The following is a 21,454-nucleotide window of genomic DNA, read 5'->3' as shown; positions in this document are numbered from 1 at the left end:
AGGGACCCTACCCGTGCACAAATTTTGTGTACCAAGCCTCTAGTTAATAAATAATAATACAAGGATAAACTCTGTGTTTCATGTATTCACAACTGTAAACCTACTTTGCCCTCCCCTGTATTGTAAGTCAATTTCAGCAAGACATCTGACCAAGTTCCTTGTAATATGTTTTGAGACAGGATAAAATCTGTGAGCTAGGGAACTTCATCTTCTCTTGAATGTCTCAAAGCATCTCAAATTCAACTTGTCCAAAGCAAATGCATGAACTTCCCCTTCAAACCTGGCTCTCTAAGTATTCCTTATCTCAGTGAAGGTATCTTGTGCATTCCAGAAACTTGACAGATACTCTTCAAATGCTTCCTCTATGCTCCCATATTCAATCCACCACCAAAGCCTACCAATTTTATTCTGAAATAGCTCTCGGCACATTTAAGGCATAGTTTCTCTGCTGTTGACAATCAAGTGTCATTCTGGTTGTTACTCTTTTGAAATATATCTCTTATCTCTGGCTGCTCTTGAGATCTTCTGTTTGTCTTTGGTGTTCTACTACTTCTTTAAGGTGAATCCAGATGTAGATTTATTTACCCTGCTTGGAAATTGTGGGCTTCATGAAGATCTCGATTGGAGTCTTTCATCAGTTGTTGGAAATTTCCAGCCAAAAAATCTCTTCAAATATTGTCTCCACCCTATTCTTTCTCTCCTCTGCCTCTGGAACTCTGGTGAGACCTCCTCACCCCCTCCTCCCTTTGACTCTTAAGCTCTCCTTTATTTTCTCACCTCCATTTCCCTCTACTGCATTCTAGGCTTTAAGAATTCATCTACTTCTCTCTCAAGCTGTGTTTAATTTGTTATGTAATACATTGATTAGGGTTTTAGTGTAAGTCAATATGCATTTCATCCTAATGAGTTTTCATCTTTAAGTTTTTGTTCTTTATTCATTTTGATATTTGCCCGATTTCTTTAGCATAGTAAGCATTATTTTATACTGTTCTAGGTGTTAGGCCTAAAACAGTGAGCAAAAGCAGTCTTTGCCCCATGGAGTTAATATTCCAGAGCTGCGCTGACCAACACCATAGCCACCAGCCAGGTGTGGCTCCTGAGCATTTGTACTGTGGTGAGTCTGAACTGAGATGTACTGAAATTGTAACCGGCTTAAAAAATTTAGTACAAAATTGTACAATATCTCACCGATAATTTTTATATTGGTTACATTTTGAAATGCCAATATTTTGGACATACGAGGTTGAAGAAAAACATTAAAATTAGTTTTTTCGTATGGCTATTAGAAAATATAAGTTGAGAATTTTTGAGTACAGGAGTGACACGATCTGACAGGATCACCCTGGCTGCTCTGTGGGGAAGTAATTCTAGAAAGGCAAGAGAAGCCGTGGAGAAACAAGTTAGGGGACAATTTCAGAAATCCGGGTGCAAGTCCTGCTGTGGGAACCTTGGAGGTCTGCGTTGAGACATCGCAAATGAGGGAGCCTGGTCCCTAAGACACTGGACGGAGGAGAGTTTCTGATGACCAGCAAGGGACTTTGTGTGAGGAAGCAAGAAACCTTTGTTGGGTTAAGTCACTCAGACCTTGGGGGTTTACTTGTTATAGCAACATAGCCTGGTATTACTTACACTAATATAGTTTGTGAGACCTAAAAGGGAGCTGAGCATTCATGCCTCCATCCTGGACTTGGCAGCTGAAGAAGTAGGCTCGTAGGGCACACAGGCAGTTACAGGTAAAGTCTGGAAGGGAGGTTGCTGATGCCCGGTTCCTGGTCTTCTTCTGCCATCTGGCCCCTCAGGCAGTAGAAGACACTTGTGGGAAGATCTTCAGACTTAGCCCAACCAGCATGACTCAGTGGTTGAGTCCCGACATGAACCAGGAGGTCATGGTTCAATTCCCAGTCAGGGCACATGCCCAGGTTGCAGGCTCGATTCCCAGCAGGGAGCATGCAGGAGGCAGCCAATCAGTGATTCTCTCTCATCATTGATGTTTCTCTCTTTCTCTCCCTCTCCCTTCCTCTCTGAAATCAATAAAAATATATTTTTTAAAAAAAAAAAGGAAGGAAAGATCTTCAGACTTATATTGGAATCATAATTTACACCCTATGATGTTACACATTTACAAAAGTGCTTTTTAAAATGACTGTTAATTGCACGGTCCTCTGGAGTTCCAATTGAGTCTTGGGGACATTTAATGAGATAGCCACAGGCTTTAAAAATCTCTCATTTATCATATGCTTGCAAGAAGATAGTTAGCATTTGGATAACTTCCAAAGATTCGCTGATGCTCTAATGGACTGGGTCTGTGAGGGAGCAGGGGTTAGGTTTGATGGATTTGTTTCCCGTAACTGCGACTGGCCATTAATTGTCAGGGTTTGCTGAACTGACAGTGTACTTACGCCTGCCAAGGCCTGCTGGGCCCAGGCGAGGCCAGGGCCAGGGGAAGGAAGGGAGGGCCAGGGTAGGAGAATGAGACCGTGGCAACAAACTTCCTGCCTAGTCCTTTCCTGAGAGGCTTGGCTGCTGCCGTCCTAGCTGCAACGTGTACACGCCTTTCCCCTGTTCAGAAAGGGAACAAGATGCACTTGCTGCCCTAATGGTTTCAATTCCTCACTTGCTGACATGGCCTGTGGGGGGCAATCTTCCATCCCCCGAGAGTCAAGTCTCAATGTTGTAAGGAAATGAGGAAGACCTGCCAGGAGGTATGGAAGAACCACTGCAGGGAAGCAAAGCCTCTCTCAAAACCAGAAAGGATTTGTGTGTCTAGTCTGTTATACAGAACCTCCTTTGAGGAAATCACCATTTGCCAGAGAGGAAAGAACCCATTTCCTTTCACACAAATTAAAATCCTATATAATAAAGAGGTAATATGCAAATTGACCTTCACACCCTCATACAAGATGGCCGCCCCCATGTGGTCAAAGATGGCCGGCAGGGGAGGGTAGTTGTGGGCGATCAGGCGAGCAGGGGAGGGCAGTTAGGGGTAACCAGTCCAGCAGGGGAGGGTAGTTGGGGGCAACTGGGCCTGCAGGGGAGGGCAGTTGGGGCAACCAGTCCAGCAGGGGAGGGTAGTTAAGGGTGACCAGTCTGGTAGGAGAGGGCAGTTGGGGGCAACCAGGCCTGCAGGGGAGGGCAGTTAGGGGCGATCAGTCTGGCAGGGGAGGGCAGTTGGGGGTGACCGGGCCAGCAGGGAAGGGCAGTTGGGGGCAATCGGGCCAGCAGGGGCGCAGTTAGGCATCAATCAGGCTGGCAGGGGAGTGGTTAGGGGGTGATCAGGCTGGCAGGCAGGCGAGTGGTTGGGAGCCAGCAGTCCCGGATTGTGAGAGGGATCCCAGATTGGAGAGGGTGCAGGCTGGGCTGAGGGACACCGTGCCCCCCCCCTCCAGTGCACGGATTTCATGCACTGGGCCTCTAGTTGTATTATAATAACTTAATTTTTCAAGAAGTTTCTTTTTCAGAAAGTAAAATGCCTCTGTCCTCCGTGTTCTTTGGACAGTTAAACTGATCCAATGCGTTAACAAGTACTCCTGGTTACGTCCTTCTTGAAATGGGAGTGCCTTGTCTTTACTCAGTTGGAATAAACATGCCCTATGGCTTATGAAATAACTGTGTGTGCACAGAACGCACCTGACCAGCATCTCCTCACTGGCCCCTTGGGGCTCTGAGATGCCACACGGACACTGTGGCGTTAACCTACCCAGTTCCTGCATCTGCTGCCTCGGCGGGGAGAGGCCGCAAGGCTGGGGCTCCTTCCTCTGCACTGGTAGGGCAGGTGAGCCAGCCAGTCCCCTGGCCGGGCCCGAGATAGCAGAGCCCGGAGCAGTGCGTTTTATTGGTGGAGTGGCGGGCCTGACACAGCTCCGTTAGAGGGTCACTTTGTGATGGGGAAGGCCCGGTAGGAGTCAGAACCGGGAGATACTGGGAGGGAACCTGGATACTTGTGAAGGGCAGGTGTGGGGCCCGGGGGGGTGGGGAGGAATGTAGGGGTACAGAGTATCAATCTCAAAGCTAGAGGGGACCTCAGATGATTTTTTTAAAAGTCTCCTTTCTATTTGTTATTGACATTATTTATTAACAATGAAAAAGTCAAGTATGTTAAACCAAAGCTGTCAGATATTCACTCGCTTGCTTTGAAATCATATTGTGAATGTCAGGAGCCTCCTGGACCAATGTGAAGGCAGGTGGTGGTGGGGGCGGTGGCAGGAGGGGAGAGAGAGGGAGGGGTTCACAATTTTAATAAGGGCCTTAACCCTTGAGGAAGAGCCCAGAAGATGAGCTAAGTCTGATGAGAATGACTAGGATGCTATGGAGAGTGAGACATAAAGGCATTAAGGCAAATCCGCAGGAATACTTCCAGCTCAGAGGTGGCAGGTAGGAACAGGCAGACTGCCCGGAGGAGGGTGCATGCCATCGGATCCTCGAAAGATAGGCTGGATTGTGTAAGTGGATGGATACAAAGTTCTGGGCAGCAGGGAGCATCCCGGGCAACAGAATAAGGGTAGAGAAGAGGACATGTTTTCTCAAGCCCCATCAGGACCTGTGGGGGTGGGGGAGGCGGGGAAGGGAGGGGAGGAAGAAAGTACTTAGCCACGCTGCTAAATCACACTGAGTAGAGTGTGAAATTCCAGGAATACCACCTCTTCCGCATTCCCAGCAACCCTGGGAAAAACTCTGTTGTCTTATTTCCAAAATGGGAAACGAAGGCTCTGACAAGATACGAATAACTTGCTCTGGCTGCACAGAGTGAGGGGTAAATTCAAACCCAGGCAGTGGTGCCTCATCGCTGGGCCAATAGCCAGGGCAGCACCCTGCCCCTGGCACTGAAAACGGGGAGCACCCGGCCGTCATGTGACAGAGTGGGTGAAATCAGGGCCGCCTTAGAAAATCTGGTACCTGTCCTTGCAAAGACTTGGGGTATGTGCAGGGATGGGGAAGTAGCAGGGTTTAAGTCAGGATATGGGGAGGGGACAGTTGGAACACTGCAGGAGTCATTAGCCATTGAGCACTTCAATGCGCCATTGAGCACTTCAAACATGGCTTGTCCAAACTGAGATGGAGTCTAAGAGTCTAATACCCTCTGGATCTCAAAGATCTAGTAGGAAAAAGAATGTCACACATCCTACGAATCCATTTTTCTATTGAAAACACATGGAAGTGTATCTAAATCACATTTTACATAAAATTGTACAATTACAATTAATTTTGTCCGGCTCTTTATTTTTGAAAATGCGACTGCTATGAAAACTTGATAGATATGGCTCACGTTATATTTTTATTCGGACAGCACTGGTTTGGAATGCCAGGCTAGGCAGCTTGAAATTTATAGGACCAAAAAGCAAGCTTTCTTGTTCACTGTTGTTCGGAGCTGGTCCTTTTCTCTCAGAGGTTTTTAGGTGTCTGAAGGATCCAGCCAACGTCTTAGTTACCTAATCTGTATTGGCCTTTGCTATAGTCTTGTCATCTCTTGTTGTGTGACGGTGGTCCCAGGATAACACGCTGGTATTGGCTTTAACATACAGATTTGACAAGGTGTCGTGTCAAAGTCACTGTGGAGATTTTGTGCATCTCAGGACAGAATCAACCCTTGGATGTTCCTTTGAAGTTAATGGTTGATCAAGTATGTCATGGCCTTTGAAATAATACGTGAGTTTAGAACAGGGGGTCCTCAAACTGTTTAAACAGGGGGCCAGTTCACTGTCCCTCAGACCATTGGAGGGCCGGACTATAGTTTAAAAAAAAACTATGAACAAATTCCTATGCACACTGCACATATCTTATTTTGAAGTAAAAAAACAAAACGGCAAAATCACCCGCATGTGGCCCGCGGGCCATAGTTTGAGGACGCCTGGTTTAGAATGACCTCGTATTTACACTTTTCATACTGTCTCTGGCACCATAAAATTGTAAGCTATCACCTACTTGCCTGTAGGGGTCTGTCTTTACAAATGGCCAGGGAGGGTTTGATGCTGCCAGTTTGCTGTGATGTAGAAAAAAGGGACTGATGCGAATTCTCTTCACTTTTAAATGTCGTTACTCATGGGCAGATTCTGAATTCTGGATACATTCTCCCCAGAACCCCAGATTCTTTAATAACAATTTTCTACTGGGCTGCCTTTGTGGTTCAAAGTTCCTGATCTTATTTACTTTTCCGCTGCCAACGCCAGAGGTTCAACCCTGCTGGGCTCTGATAAAACTTCTGAGGCACCAATTCTTGGCATGACCTCCATGTCTCAGACCTCTGGCTACAGAAGGCCATTCTTTGGCACGAGGTGTGCAAAACACTCAGGACTTGAAAGAGAATTAAAAGTTTTGTTTTGTTTTTATAGCAGGTATGAAAGCACCTTTCTTCAGCCACAGTAACTCAGGCACGTACCGTATCGTTGAGCCAGAAATTATCTGAAACACGGTGTGATAAGCACAGATGGACAGTGTGGAAATCTGAGTTTCGCTTTCTTCCTTGCCCTGCTGTTGGGATTACGGCTTCCTCGTTCCATGAACTTCTTCAGTTCTTGGAAACAGGCCCTGCCTTCGTGGCCAGAAGCCAACAGGCCCTTCTCCTGGTCCAGTCTCCAAGCTGATACCTTCATGTGGAAATTCCTCAACAACCTCCCTGATTCTCGAGGTGACTTATAACAAGCTCCTTCTCCCAGATGGGAGAGTCTTGCTCCAGCGTAGAGGTCCCTTTTTTTTTTTTTAGGAAACCATACTGCCGGTTTAGGATCGGGCCTAAACTGGCAGTCGGACATCCCCCGAGGGGTCCCAGATTAGAGAGGGTGCAGGCTGGGCTGAGGGACACCCACCCCCCGCCCAGTGCACGAGTTTCGTGCACCAGGCCTCTAGTTGTAGAATAACAACTTAATTTTTCAAGGAGTTTCTTTTTCAGAAAGTAAAATGCCTGTCCTCAGTGTTCTTGAATCCCCAGAAAAACTGGGCCCCTAGTGTGTGCCGAGTTCCAGCCCGACGCATGGGCTCCCGTTCTGCAACAACTATTCGTGTGTGTGATCCCAGGTCCCCTTCCCTGGCTGATTCTTGTCCCCATGCCAAGTGCCCAGCTCCTGCCTGTCTAGCTGGATTTTAGGTTTTTCCTTGTAGCGACCTGCCCAGTGGGTTGGCAGGGCCTTTGGCTCCTACAGCCTCTGGAATGGCGTACCTCCTTGTCCTCCACTCAGTCAGCCCTCTGTGGGCCGCCCGTGTCAAATATTTTAACAAAATCTCCTACATCAGCCATTCCATTGTGGAGCCAATTTTAAAATGTAATTTCTGGACCTAAGAAAGCTGCAGGTTGCCCCCAAAATCTCACTTTGGCTTCAGATTTCAAATTTGAAATCCCCATAAATAAATTTCCTAATGAGCCACAAAATCAGCTCACTTTGGGCTCCTCGCTTTGTCTTATCTTGCCAACCTCTGAGGGACGAGGCCAGTTCCATCAGATGGGATGAAAAAGAGCAGCCAGCTCACAGCAGAGCCTTCCAGCAGGGAAACCGCCCGAGTGGGTACCATTCTAGCACGGACCGGGCCTTTCTGCAGATGCTCGTGGGGTATGGAGCTACACAGGGAAATGGGCAAGTAGTTTTTAAAAAATAAAATAAAGCAATATATAAAATGTTATGGTTGCTTAAATTGCATCTAATAAAGCACACACATGTATCTGAACATGTGTGTGTCGAGTAGAAAGAATAAGCAAAAGGTTCAGGGGTTCCCTTTTCTCCACATCCTCACCGACACATGTTATTTGTTCACTTTTTTATGACAGCCATCCTGACTGGTGTGAGGTTGTATCTCATTGTGGTTTTGATTTGCATTTCTCTGATGATTAGTGATGTTGAACATCTTTTCATATGTCAAAGGGGAGGAGGACAGAAAGTGAATTTAAAAAAAAAAAGTGAAGGGGAATACAGTCAATAATATTGTGATAAGTTGCATGGTGACAGACGGTAACTAGAATTAGTGGGGCTGTCATACTGTAAGGTATAAGAATGTCAAATCACTATATCGTACACCTGACACTAACATAACTACTAATATAATGTTGTGTACAAACTACACTTAAATTTTTAAAAAACAAGAAAAGGGCTAATAACGATTTCTTAGATTGTAGGATATTGCATGGGTTTACAGTTTCTTGCATTTTGCAGAATTTTTGTAAATTACTTATATTAGTTTTTTAAAGAAAAACTCATTAATAATTTCTAAAAATAATACTTTTTTTCATGTTTTTGCTGCCTATAGTCGGGAAAAATAATGATTAATGGCAGGATAATACAATGAAATGAATAACAGTTCACAACCCATGTTGCAATGAGGTTATAAGTCCTTATGATTAAAATAAGACCTATTCTTGCTGAAACCGGTTTGGCTCAGTGGATAGAGCGTCGGTCTGCGGACTGAAGGGTCCCAAGTTCAATTCCGGTCAAGGGCATGTACATTGGTTGCGGGCACATCCCCGGTAGGGGGTGTGCAAGAGGCGGCTGGTCGATGTTTCTCTCTCATCGATGTTTCTAGCTCTCTGTCCCTCTCCTTTCCTCTCTGTAAAACATCAATAAAATATATAAAAATTAAAATAAGACCTATTCTGGAAGTAGAATTAAGAAGATAATCTGAGTGCATAACATATATAATAGGTATGTACATGTGCATAAATATACGCATATATACTCAAATTGACTATGCACACATATATATGCATATATTATTTATCAGTTTATTTATCCTAATTCTTATTAGTCCCCTCCCTTTGTAAGATAGGTAGAAGTGCTAAAGAACTGGGGAGTAATATGTGTATAATAATAGATATAGTCATTAAAATATACAGAGTGGCCAGATTATTATGACCACCCCATCAGTACTTCGTTGGGCCACCTTTTGCCTTCAATACTGCTGCGATTCTTCTTGGCATTGACTCCACGAGATGTTGAAAGGTGATGTGAGGAATCTGACACCATGCCTGATGAACAGCACTGTCCAGTTCTGTGAGATTTGATGGTTGTGGAACCAGCTGCCTGATGGCTCTTTTAACTTCGTCCCACAAATGCTCAATTGGATTGAGATCTGGTGATTGTGGGGGTCACCTAAGCAAGGTAAAGTCTCCCTCATGTTCTTGAAACCACTCTGGCACAATACGAGCATCGTGGCATGGCGCATTGTCTTGTTGGAAGAAGCCATCTCCATTGGGATACGCCATCAACATGATAGGATGAACTTGATCAGCAACGATACTTAGGTATGTTGTGCTATTCAGACTTTGTTCAACACGAACTAAAGGGCCCAAATCATGCCAGGAAAACATGCCCCAAACCATAACACTGCCCCCACCAGCTTGAAGCGTTGTACTCATGCATGTGGGGTGCATGGTTTTCATGCTGTTTCCGCGAAATTCTCACTCTGCCATCTGCATGATGCAACTGGAAACGTGATTCTTCGGACCACATGACTTTTTTCCAATGCTCAACTGTCCAATCCTTGTGTTCCTGTGCAAACTGGAGACGTTTTATCTTGGTAACTGCAGACAGCAAAGGTGTTCAAACAGGCCTTCAGCTTCCATATCCCATATGATGCAGTGTACAGCTAATTTGCCTACAAACGTCAGGTGGTCATAATAATCTGGCCACTCAGTGTATATGGTAAAGTACACATTTTATTTTATTTTGTTGGTTAATCCTCACACAAGGATATTTTTCCATTGATTTTTAGGGAGAGTGCAAGAGAGAGGGAGAGACAGAGAGAAACTTCAATGTGTTTCACATTGATTGGTTGCCTCCTGCATGCGCCCCGACCAGGGTCCCAGGCCGGGGAGAGCATGCAACCAAGGTACATGGCCTTGACTGGAATCGAACCTAGGACTCGTTGGTCTGCAGGCTGACACTCTATCCACTGAGCCAAACTGGCTAGGGCAAAGTACACATTTTATATGTGTATATATTTTAATACAATTGAATCACATATTTATAAATCTTCATGGAAGTACACAGAATAATGTCATTATTTTTTAGCAATGATATTATGAATAGTTTTCCTTTATTGTATCTCAAAAATTTTATGATGAACATATGCTAGTGTTTAAATAAAAACGTCATAAGGTCCTAGGTAAAATTTGAAATTTTCAAGTCCCCTGGGTAAGGTGGGTAAGGATACGGAGAAGGAAAAGGCAGTGTTATAGAAACATACTACTGACCTCTATTGTCCAAAGGGTTACTGAATTGTGTTTTTAAGTAGATACTATAGTAAAATAATTTGAATGTGGCACTAGACCTTTTGCTAACAATGAGAACATGTTCTTAGCTTTGTTTTCTTTTCAATAGTGTGTCTTATTTTTTATCGGGTTTATAGATTATTAGCCCCCACTTCGTTACTTGTCTTGACAGAAATTGATCATTTTCTTTTTTAATGGCACATGCTTTCTTCTTAGTGCTCAAATGTTCCACTCTACTTGTATGGACACTGAGACACCATTAACTGTGTACACTTACATATTTATCAAACTGAACAATGGAAGAAGAATGTACCAGAAGCAAATAGGTATTATTTCACTTATTAAAATTCATTTCTTTAAAAAATGCTTTCGATTATAAACATGCAACTATATAGAAAACAATGAAAAGCACACAGAAGTTTAAAGAGAATAAAAATTATATGTAATTACATACCTTAGAAATAACCACTGTAAAAACAGTGGTAAGTTGCCTTAGATATTTAACCTTTATTAGCAGTTACTACCTTTAAAGGTAGTTATTGAGCTGGTAGTATGCAGTGCTGTGCTCTGGGAAAAGGGTTGTGGGCAGGACAGACAAGATTCTGCCCACATATAACTTATTATCTGGCCATGGATCATTGTGTGTGTCTGTATGCATGTGCATGTGTGTGTGCATGAGCACATTTGTATGTGTTGGGGGTTGTACAGGAGGCAGTGGAAAGCAAAACAGATATGAGAAGTGCCATTATGAGGGAAATGTCTCTTTAAAAAGTGTGTGAATGTGTATGTACAGTAGACAGATTTTTATTTTTTTAATTTTTAAAAATATATTTTTATTGATTTTAGAGAAAGGAAGGGAGAGGGAGAGAGAGAAACATCGAGATGAGAGAGAATCATTGATCGGCTGCCTCCTGCCCGACCTCTACTGGGGATTGAGCCCGCAACCTGGGTATGTGCCCTGACCTCCTGGTTCATGGATCAATGCTCAACTACTGAGCCACACCAGCTGGGCTAGATAGACAGATTTTTAAAAAGCAAATCAGCATTCTATATAGTTTCCCCCCACTTAATATTATATTAAACAGTGTCCAATGTTATTAGATACTAGAGGCCCATTGCACGAAGATTCATGCAATAGGTCTTCCTTCCCCGGGCTGCCGGCACCAGTTTTCCTCTGGCACCCGGGACCCAGGCCTTTGCTCCGGCTGCAGCAGAGAAGCCAAGCCTCTCCACTCTTCAGTCTTCAGTCGTCTTCAGTCTTCAGTCTTCGCTTGGGCCGGAGCCTTCAGTCTTCGCTCCGCGCCTGCGTATGCAAATTAACCCTCCATCTTTGTTTGGTTAATTTGCATACTCACTCCTGATTGGCTGGTGGACGTCGTGGAGGTACAGTCGATTTGCATCTTTCTCTTTTATTAGTGTAGATGGCTGTTATGTTGTATTGTAATGTCATATCATATCATTGCATCACATGATATCATATGAATGCATCTTAATCTAACCATCCCTTGATTTTTGGATATTTGGGTTGTTCATGATGTTTATAGCATAAAGAATGCTGCAGCGAACATCTCTGTATATCACGAAATGTTGTCGTCTTCTCCCGTCTTCTTCCTTAAAATTCATTCTGAAAACTGGAATGACGGGCTGCACTGTGTGAAAGGAAACTTTTCCAGGCTACGGAGACACTACGGCGTTGGTTTCCAGAGGGTCCCGCCAGTCACCCATCCAGTGTTTGCTCCTTCTGAAACCTGTGGGCAGCAGCCAAGTGAACACACCCTGTGTTGAGTTTTTTATTGGCAAGTGCTGCTGGCAAGGGCTCTGTTTGTCATCGAGTAAGCAAACAGAGCCGAGTTCCACGGGCAGCATAACAATGCTAGCCGCCCCGTGGACTTAGTACCTCTCTGTCTGTTCAGAATAGGAAATGTGTATTTGATTGCGGGTCAGAATGACAAGAGAGCCACGTCACTGGATTTTCTAAAAAATATTTTTTAATTGCAGTTGATGTACAATATTCTATTCGCTTCAGGCATATAACCCAGTGGTTAAACATTTATATACTAAGTGGTCACCCGATCACTGTGTGTCAGGCATGGAAGGCACCAAGGACCACCACTAACCAGAAACAGTAAGTGCCGGACACTGAGCCAGAATAAACATTTGTTCTACGAACCCCGCTGAAACCCTGCATTTTACCTATCTCCTAGGACAGTGGTCGGCAAACAGTGGCTCGTGAGCCACATGTGGCTCGCGAGCCGCGGTTTGCCGCTCTGTTGACTAATGAGTTTGCCGACCACTGTCCTAGGAATTAGGATTGATCATTTAGGCCTGACTTTTCAGATCTGTGGCTTTTATAGAAATAGGAATTAGCAAGTTTCCCTTGTATTTGAGATATGCTAACTTCATCCACACAGGTCAATGGGGTTTAGGAAATTAAACGAGGTATTAGTTTCCTCTGGAACAGTGCTGTGAGCATGATGATGACATGCTCACCTGAGTAGACTTTCAGTCCTGCTGACCTGGACTCTTGAGCTCTATAGACTTCATCAGGGCACCGTGACTGAGACCATGTCTTAAGGCTCTAGAAATTTTCTCTCGAAAATTTGGATGAGCTATATCCCATTAAATTTTGGGCATAAATTGCTCTGATGGCTGACCATAATCTGTGACAACATGCTCATTTGTCTTACATTTTTATAAGCCCTACCCTTTAGTTTAATATCATTAAAGCTTGGTGGTGGCCCTATCCAATGGGGAAACGCAAGGGGCAGCCACCTCACCGTTGTCTCAAGTCCTGTTTGCCACGCAGAGGTCCTGTTTCTAGAGCTGATCCTGAGGCTCAAGTGGAAGGAAGAGCCCCCCTGTGCTGGGAGGAAGCTCCCCGGTGACGGCAGCTGACCTGGGCTGGGCTGGGGCAGCACAGCTCTGCTGGTTGCAGGGCCTCTGCCTAGTGCTTGGGGTTTGACAACTCCTCCTTTGTTGTGTTATCCAGTAGAAGACCACTGTCCTATGAGATCGGTACGTTCCCCTGGAATTACCTTTTAATTAACTTTTCTGGTACTTAATCATCATAAGCCTTATTTAATATCTAGGCAGTGTGGGAAAGTGCCGATGGGATTTCTTGTATTAGCAATAAGATAAGGGCCTTGGAAACTGTTGAATCAATTCTCATTAATGTTGATTTATAGGACCGGGGGTTTACCAGCTGTCTGCTAGCTGGCAGGTTAGCATTTAGATGGGCTTTGTAGAGACACTCAAATTTAATGGACTCTAGACCCTGACCGTTTCAGCATGTCCTAAATTTGTGAAGCTTTACAGCAATAGTGTGGGTTTTGTGTTTTAAAGAAAATACAGAGGCACCAGGATGGGTTAGGACAGTGGTCGGCAAACTCATTAGTCAACAGAGCCAAATATCAACAGTATAACGATTGAAATTTCTTTTGAGAGCCAAATTTTTTAAACTTAAACTTCTTCTAACGCCACTTCTTCAAAATAGACTCTCCCAGGCCGTGGTATTTTGTGGAAGAACCACACTCAAGGGGCCAAAGAGCTGCATGTGGCTCGCGAGCCACAGTTTGCCAACCACGGGGCTAGGACATAAACCAGGGTCCATCTGACTATTCACACTCCCATCCTAAATAGTTTGGCAAGACCACACAAAAAAGAAATTGAGGACAGGAATTTGAAAGGACCATGTAGTGTGCTTTGGAACTATTGAAAATTATGCTGTAGTTACATTACGGGGTAGGAATATAAGTTATTTCTTTTATGGAGAGCAATGCGGCTATAACTATCAAAATTACAAATGTGTATAGCCTATCGCTTAGCGATTTCATTATCTCTGAGAATTATCCGACAAATAAACTTCATTTGAAATGAAATGTGCTAGAGGTTATAACTGTAACAGTGTTTAAATTATATACCAATAAGTTACTGGGAACATAAACTATAGTCCACTTGGGCAACAGAATGCTATGTTGTTATGAAAAAGAATGAAGAAGCACTCAATACTGCTGTGCAAAGATCTCCAAGATGTGTTATGTAACAAATAAGGTTTGGGACAATGGGATGATACATTTTATTAAAAAGGGACAAAAATTAAATTTATATATATATATTCATATCCTATCTAATAAAGAGGGAATATGCTAACTGACCATCACACCCTCACAAAGATGGCGACGCCCACAGCCAATAAGGAGGAAATATGCTAATTGACTGCCATGCCTCAAAGATGGCGGTATCCACAGCCACAAGATGGCGGCGCCCAGTCGCCTCAGCCCTGCCGTGGCAGGCATGCGGCACGGCCGGGCCCGCCCCTAGGTGGGTCCGGCCACTCCGCGCACATGCCTCTGGAGTCCCCCAGTCCCCTCAGCCCCGCAGCCGCCCAGGGCCGGCCCGAGGCGCAGGCAAGCCTCAGATAGTGGCTGCCCAGCCGCCCAGGGCCACCCAAGGCATAGGCAATCAGGGCCGGCTGAGGCTTGTGCTGCCGGCAGTGGCAGCAGCAGAGGTGTGATGGGGGTGTCACCTTCCCCTGATCGCCGGGTCACCTCCCGCCCCTGAGGGCTACCGGACTGTGAGAGGGGGCAGGCCGGGCTGAAGGACCCCCCTCCAGTGCATGAATTTTCATGCACCGGGCCTCTAGTGTGTGTGTGTGTGTATACGTGTGTGTGTGTGTGTGTGTGTGTATATATATATATATATATATATATATATAAAAAGAGAGAGGGAGGGGAGGAAGAGAGAGAGATTCTTCTGTATATGTATGAAGTATCTCTGGAAGGATACATACATGTGAATCATGTAGCTTAGACTGTGCGGAGGCACTGAGTAACTAAAGGACAGAATTAAGGGGGAGACCTTTCATTGTCACTCGAACCATGTCATTATAAAACCTAAGAGAATCGTTTAAAATGGAGCCTAAAAAAAATTCCTAAGTGTCTTAATTGCTTGTGTGTTATTGTTGGATAAATACTAAGGGTTCAGCAAAAGTTTATATCCGTTTCCCTAGACTTTATAATAATGCGGTTGCACATACACCCGGAAGATGTATTGTTTGGTTGAGTGTCTATTTTTTTCTTTTAAACAGGAAGAGAGAAATGCTCATTTTTATATGGACTGTCCGTCACTGTGTGACCCTGAACTTTTAATGTGTTGTTGCTGCTTCTCGCAATCCCAGGTCACCATGGAAGGGTTATCAGGCAATCTTGCCCTCCTACAGCTCCTCATAGAATGTGGGAGCTACACAGAGCAGACAACAGAAGGCCCTGAGCACCTGCTCAGGCTTAACTACAAACACGGATGTCTTATGTCTGTGACCCCACAAATTAGACATAACGGAAATAAATGGCATTGTATAATCTACGAAGGATGTACAGACATTCCCTCTTGGCCCCTCCCCCCCCCAAATTCATGAAACACTTAAGAATTTAGTCATATTAGGCCAACATACCTCTTAAAACTTACTAAGTTATCTAAATGATAACTTTACTTTCTTGGAACTAAAACTTAATCACAAAAGTGTAAACAAAAGAAGTTCTCCCCTGAATAACTGCAGTTCACACTCACTAGGAAGTGTTGTTAGAGGCCGTGTTCTGTGGCATGCATCCAGGCCTATAGAAGGAAGAGTCTTACATTTCAAATTTTTCATCATTAAACAAGTAAGCATAGATGTAATTAAACTAGCAATTCAAAAGCTAGGGGGGAAATGAGTAACAAAAGTAAACAGTGTAATAAGAGAAAGGAATGAATAAAAATAAATGCAGAAATTAATGATTCAGAAAGCAGAAAGGAAAGGGTAGAATTAGCAAATTAAAGTAAAATCTACCTAGCTTGTTTGCTTTTAAAAAAAAGAAGAATAAAATACCCCCAAAATATTTGGCAAAAATATTCAAAGAAAGAAAGAGAAAAGAACTACAGACCATCAGGAATGAGAAGGGGAATGTAATCCCAGGTGCAAAGGAGATAAAACGTACAAGAGAAACTCCTCTAAATCTTGGGGACTCAAAATGTGGTCCACAGACCAGCAGCAGTTTCAACCTGGGAGCTTACTAGAAATGGACACTCTCGGGCCCCAGCCCAGACCCACTGAGTCAGGCGGTTCACATGTACATTGAAGTTTGGATGACATTGCTCTAAGTCAGTGATTCTCAATCTTGGTGACACACAATGATCACTTTCAGAGCTATAAAAAAATACTCCCTGGGATTCTGATTTGACTGGCCTAAACATCGGGAATTTTCAGACTTGCCCAAGTGACGCTAATGTGAAGCCAGAGTTGAGAATCACTGCTCTAAATTATCCTATGCAAATAAATGTTAAAAATCTCGATATAGCCCTAGCCGATTTGGCTCAGTAGACAGAGCGTCGGCCAGCGGGCTGGAGGGTCCAGGGTTCGATTCCGGTCAAGGGCACATGCCCAGGTTGCAGGCTCGATCCCCAGTTGAGGGTGGGCAGGAGACAGCTGATCAATGATTCTCTCTCATCATTGATGTTTCTATCTCTCTCTCCCTCTCCCTTCCTCTCTGAAATCAATAAAAACATTTTTTTAAAAAGACTGAGGGTTGTGATCACTTTGTAAATTATATAAATGTCTCACCACTGTGCTGTACACCTGAAATTAATACAATATTGTGTGTCAATTGTAATTGAAAAAAAATTTTTTTTAAAGACTGAGGCTTGGAGCTCAGTGGCTCAGGAGGAAGATGGTGCCGTGACCAAACCATGGCATCTCGTGGGAGGACAGATTGACGGATGAGGGGAGCTGATTCGGACGTGCCGTCTGGTTCTAACACACGGGGCCCAACACGTGGCCTCATTTCTATCACTCGGACTTCTTCACTCCACCCAACTGAGCAGCAAGAGTATTTCCACAAGGGCGTATCAACTACAGGAGTCAGAAGACCCCACCCCTCTGGGCCTCAGTTTCCCCCTCTATGAAATGAGGAGGAGGATGCTGGGCCAGATGATCCCACCCCCAACCTGATGGTCACTTTTGCACCAGGTCTCCAGGAGGGGAGCCTTCTCACAGAAGACTGCAGAGGGAGGACTGTTGTTCTCCCAAGAACTGTTCACAGTACACTGGTTATGCTCCAACAGGACCAGCCGACAGGAAAACTACAGCCAGGAGCAAGCTCAGCAACCAATGTCACCACAACCCCACCCATTCTACAACTAATGATTGACAGGGCGAGTAGCCCAACCCGAACCTTGACTGAGAGTATGAACAGTCACATTCCTTAAGTGGCATTGCGATGCCCAGCATTGAAGCTGGCAAGCCTTTCAACAAAGGGAAGCGTGTTCTTCTTGAACACATGTAAGCGTGTGTTGACGTGACATAAAGACTTCTGAACTCAGAGCTAGCAGGAAGGAACATTCTTGGGAAACCCGTTTTCACTTGTCCACGTATGGTTCGCGGCACCCAGGACGGCAACAGCAGCATCTCACCTAAGCCGTTCTTCTTCTTTTTTCCGAAGATTGAAGTCTCGCTGGACCACCTGGAGGACATGCTCGGTTTCATCGTCGGTCAGACTGGACAGGTCCAGCTTCCTCCCCATGACTCAATGCCAAACACAGACGAGAAAACAAGACCTGAAAAAAATCAAGGAGAGACCACAAATTGAGGGGAAGATAAAAACTATCGATGGATAAAGTCTACCAATTTTGTGACTAAACAAAATTAAATGCAGTGTTTATATAAGGTCCTATCTTGCTGCGCTCTCATACTCAGCAAACATTTACAGATAACTTCAGCAAGCCTGCAGAGAAAAGGAAATGATCATCTGCCGGTTTCACTCATCCTGACTTAACTCGAAATAAACAAGTCATTCTCCTCAACAAAATGAAGATGCCTGAGACCTGGTGTGGGTTTCTAATGAAACACCAAAAGGTAATATCCCAAAAATCTAAATTTTATGGTTTAAAGTTTTACATTCTAAGTACCATATGTGATTGCAAAATAAAATCAATTATAATGCTTAAAAATGTCCTATTTACACTGTATATCCTTGAAATTTTCATCACATGACTATAAAATATAAAGTAGAAATCAATAAACTCTCTTCTGCAAAAGGAAAAAAATATATACTAAAATCTTATTTAGCCATTTTCCAGCAGTAGAAAAGACAGTATTTCAAAGAAATACCTACCAGCGGTACATAGCTAATAATTACGGAAACTACATGTCTAATGAACGGCTGCACCCAGGGATGAAATCAAATAAAGTAATTCTAGCAAATAGCCCAGAACTGAAGGCCATCATAAACAGAAATGCAAACATCTTCAGCAAGTATTAGTGGACCAATTCAGCAAGATTTCAAAAGAATTATTATATACCATGACCAAGTGGGTTTTATCTAAGTGATGCAAGGTTGGTTCAACATGTAAAAATCAATCAGTGTCATTCAGCACATTAACAGAATAAAATGGGGAAATAATATAATCATTTCAATAGATGCAGAAAAAGCACTTGACAAAATTCAATACCCATTCATGATAGAAATACTATGCAAACATAAACTAAAGGAAACTTCCTCAATCATATAAAGGTCATTAAAAAATAAAAACAATAAAAAACTACAATGAACATCATACTCAATGATAAAAGACTGAATGCTTTCCCCTAAAATCAGCAAAAAGGAGAAAATGTCTACTCTCATGACCTCTACTCAATACTGGATGTTTTTACTATAAAGCTACATTAATCAAGACCGAGTGGTACTGGCATGTAGGTAGGTGTATTGGTTTGCTAGGGTTGTTATAACAGAGTAACACAGACTAGGTGGCTGGAACAACAGAAATTTATTTTCTCACAGATGTGTGAGATCAAGATGTTGGCAGAATTGATTTCTTGTGAGGCTTCTCTCCTTGGCTTATATATCTCTGTCTCCTCCCTGTGTCCTCATCGGGTCTTCTCTTTATACATGTCTGTGTCTAAATATCTCTTTGTAGGGGTCTCAGTCATATTGGATTAGCGTCAACCCTAACCACCTCATTTTAACTGAACTGTCTCTTCAAATATCCTATCTCCAAATACAGTCTCAATCTGAAGTAGGGTTAGGACTTCAACATATGGGTTTTGGGGTGATCTAACCTGGCCCATAGCAACCATGTTTTGCCCTCCCCCCAAATCCATATCCTTCTCACATGCAAAATACATTTACCCCATCCCAAGAGCCACAAAGGTCTTAACCTATTCCAGCATCAATTCTAAGTCCAAGATCTCATCTAAATATCATCTAAATTAAGTATATGTGAGACTTGAGCTATGATTCACTCAAGGAAAATTCTTTTCCAGTGATAAGCTACATTTCTAATGAAACCAGATAAGAAGTTATCTGCTTCCAAAATACAATAGGTGGGACAGCCAATGGACAGATATTCCCATTGTAGATGGGAGAAATTGGAAAGAAGAAAGGGGTATTGGGTCTCAAGCAAGTCTGAAAGCCGAGCAGATCCTCTTTGGCTCCATGCTCTCTCTTCGTGCCCACCAAGTGGCCCTGCCTTCTGAGCCCATGAGGGTGGCTGCCCCACCCTTGACCCTGGGTGCAGCCACAGTGCTTGGCCTGCTGAAATCTAGGAGGAGATGGCCCCACCCTCTATAACGGGCCGTGGGGCCCCACCCACCCAGACCATGGGGACAGTGGCAGCCCTGCAGGCCTGTGAATGGCCTTTTGGATCATTCTTCTCTTTTCTTGAAAAAAGAACACGTTTGTAGCCAGATGGCTCTATTGGCTCATCCTGTAGAATCTCAGAAGTCCAACTGCCTGCCTTCACTTCATCCTGTGTCTGCTCAGTCTAAGCTGGCAGTGTTTCTGTTCATACAAGTTCTCCAAAGCTTTGTTGGCTTCCAATGCAATTCCCGGCGGACCAACCCGCCAGACCAGAGGGTCCTCTGAGCATCTTTCCTGGACAACTGAATCTCCACTCCCGGTTTTTGCTGAAATGGTTGATTGGATCCCTGAGTCATACGTGTCATCCCTATAGCACGCTGGTTGTCCAGCCACACCCTGGATGTTCTCATTTCTGCAATATGGACAGACCAAGAACTTTCCAAATGTGCATGTTCTGGTTGCTTTTGCTGAACAATTGCTCCTTCGATTTATCTCTCTGCTCTCCCATTTCACTAGAAGCAGCAAGGAGAAGCCAGACCATGTCTTCAACACTTTACTGAGAAATGTCTTCAGCTAAATATCCAATTTCATCTCTCACAAGTTCTGCCTCCCACGAAATACGACACACAATTCAGCCAAGCTCTTTGCCACTTTATTCAAGGACCGCCTTTCCTCCAGATTCCAATAACATGTTCCTCATTTCTGAGATCTCACCAGACCCAGCTTTAACATTCATGTTCCCACCAACATTCTGTGCGCGATGATGTATGTTTTCTCTATGTTGATAGACCCTTTTTCTACCGCTCTCCTTTCCTTCCTCAGCCCAGCACAATCACCTTTAACATCCACATTTCTCCTTATGGGTCCTTCAAGGGTGTGTAGGCTTTTCCTGGCATGTACCTGAAAGCTATCCAGCCTCTTCCCATTACCCAGGTCCAAAGCCACTTCCACATTTTAGTACAGAGGAAACAAAAATGGCCAGTGCTCAATGTGTAATTTCTTCAGTAGTTACACAACTGCAAATTAAAACCTCATTTCACACCCACCAAAAGAAAAAGTCTTCACCAAGTGTTGACAGGGGGTGGGACAATGGCAGTTTTCAGATAGTCAGAATGGCTATCAACAACAAATCAACAAACGACAAGTGTTGGCGAGGATGCGGAGAAAAAGGAACTCTTTTGCACTGCTGGTGGGAATGCAGACTGGTGCAACCACTGTGGAGAACAGTATGGAGTTTCCTCAAAAAACTAAAAGTGGAACTCGCATTTGACCCAGTGATCCCACTTCTAGGAATATATCCCAAGAAACTAGAAACACCAATCAGAAAGGATATATGCACCCCTATGTTCATAGCAGCACAATTCACCATAGCTAAGATTTGGAAACAGCCTAAGTGCCCATCAGCAGATGAGTGGATTGAAAAACTGTGGTACATCTCCACAATGGAATACTACGCTGCGGTAAAAAAGGAGGAGTTCCTACCATTTGCAACAACATGGATGGAGATGGAGAGCATTATGCTAAGTGACATAAGCCAGTCAGAGAAAGATAAATATCACATGATCTACTCATTTGTGGAATATAATGAGACTGATGAACAAGAACAGATACAGAGACTGAGAAATGTCGATCAGAACGTTAAACCTCAGGGAAGGTA

General features: G+C 43.9%; 1 protein-coding gene across 2 annotated transcripts in view; it reads right to left on the bottom strand.

Annotated features, from left to right (window-relative positions):
- Positions 1 to 21,454, bottom strand: part of MYRIP (myosin VIIA and Rab interacting protein) — a 165,226-nt gene that overhangs the window by 119,816 nt on the left and 23,956 nt on the right. For both annotated transcript variants that reach the window (XM_079795413.1, XM_079795414.1), the window contains exon 2: positions 17,633 to 17,776. In XM_079795413.1, the coding sequence (XP_079651539.1) occupies positions 17,633 to 17,742 (110 nt within the window). In that variant the 5' untranslated portion in view covers positions 17,743 to 17,776. The remainder of the gene's footprint in view (positions 1 to 17,632; positions 17,777 to 21,454) is intronic.

The sequence above is a fragment of the Cnephaeus nilssonii genome (genome assembly GCF_951640355.1).
Source record: "Cnephaeus nilssonii genome assembly, chromosome: 17".
Lineage (NCBI taxonomy): Eukaryota > Metazoa > Chordata > Mammalia > Chiroptera > Vespertilionidae > Cnephaeus > Cnephaeus nilssonii.
The sequence above is the reverse complement of the archived record's forward strand: the minus strand, read 5'-3'. Positions and strand labels throughout refer to the sequence as shown.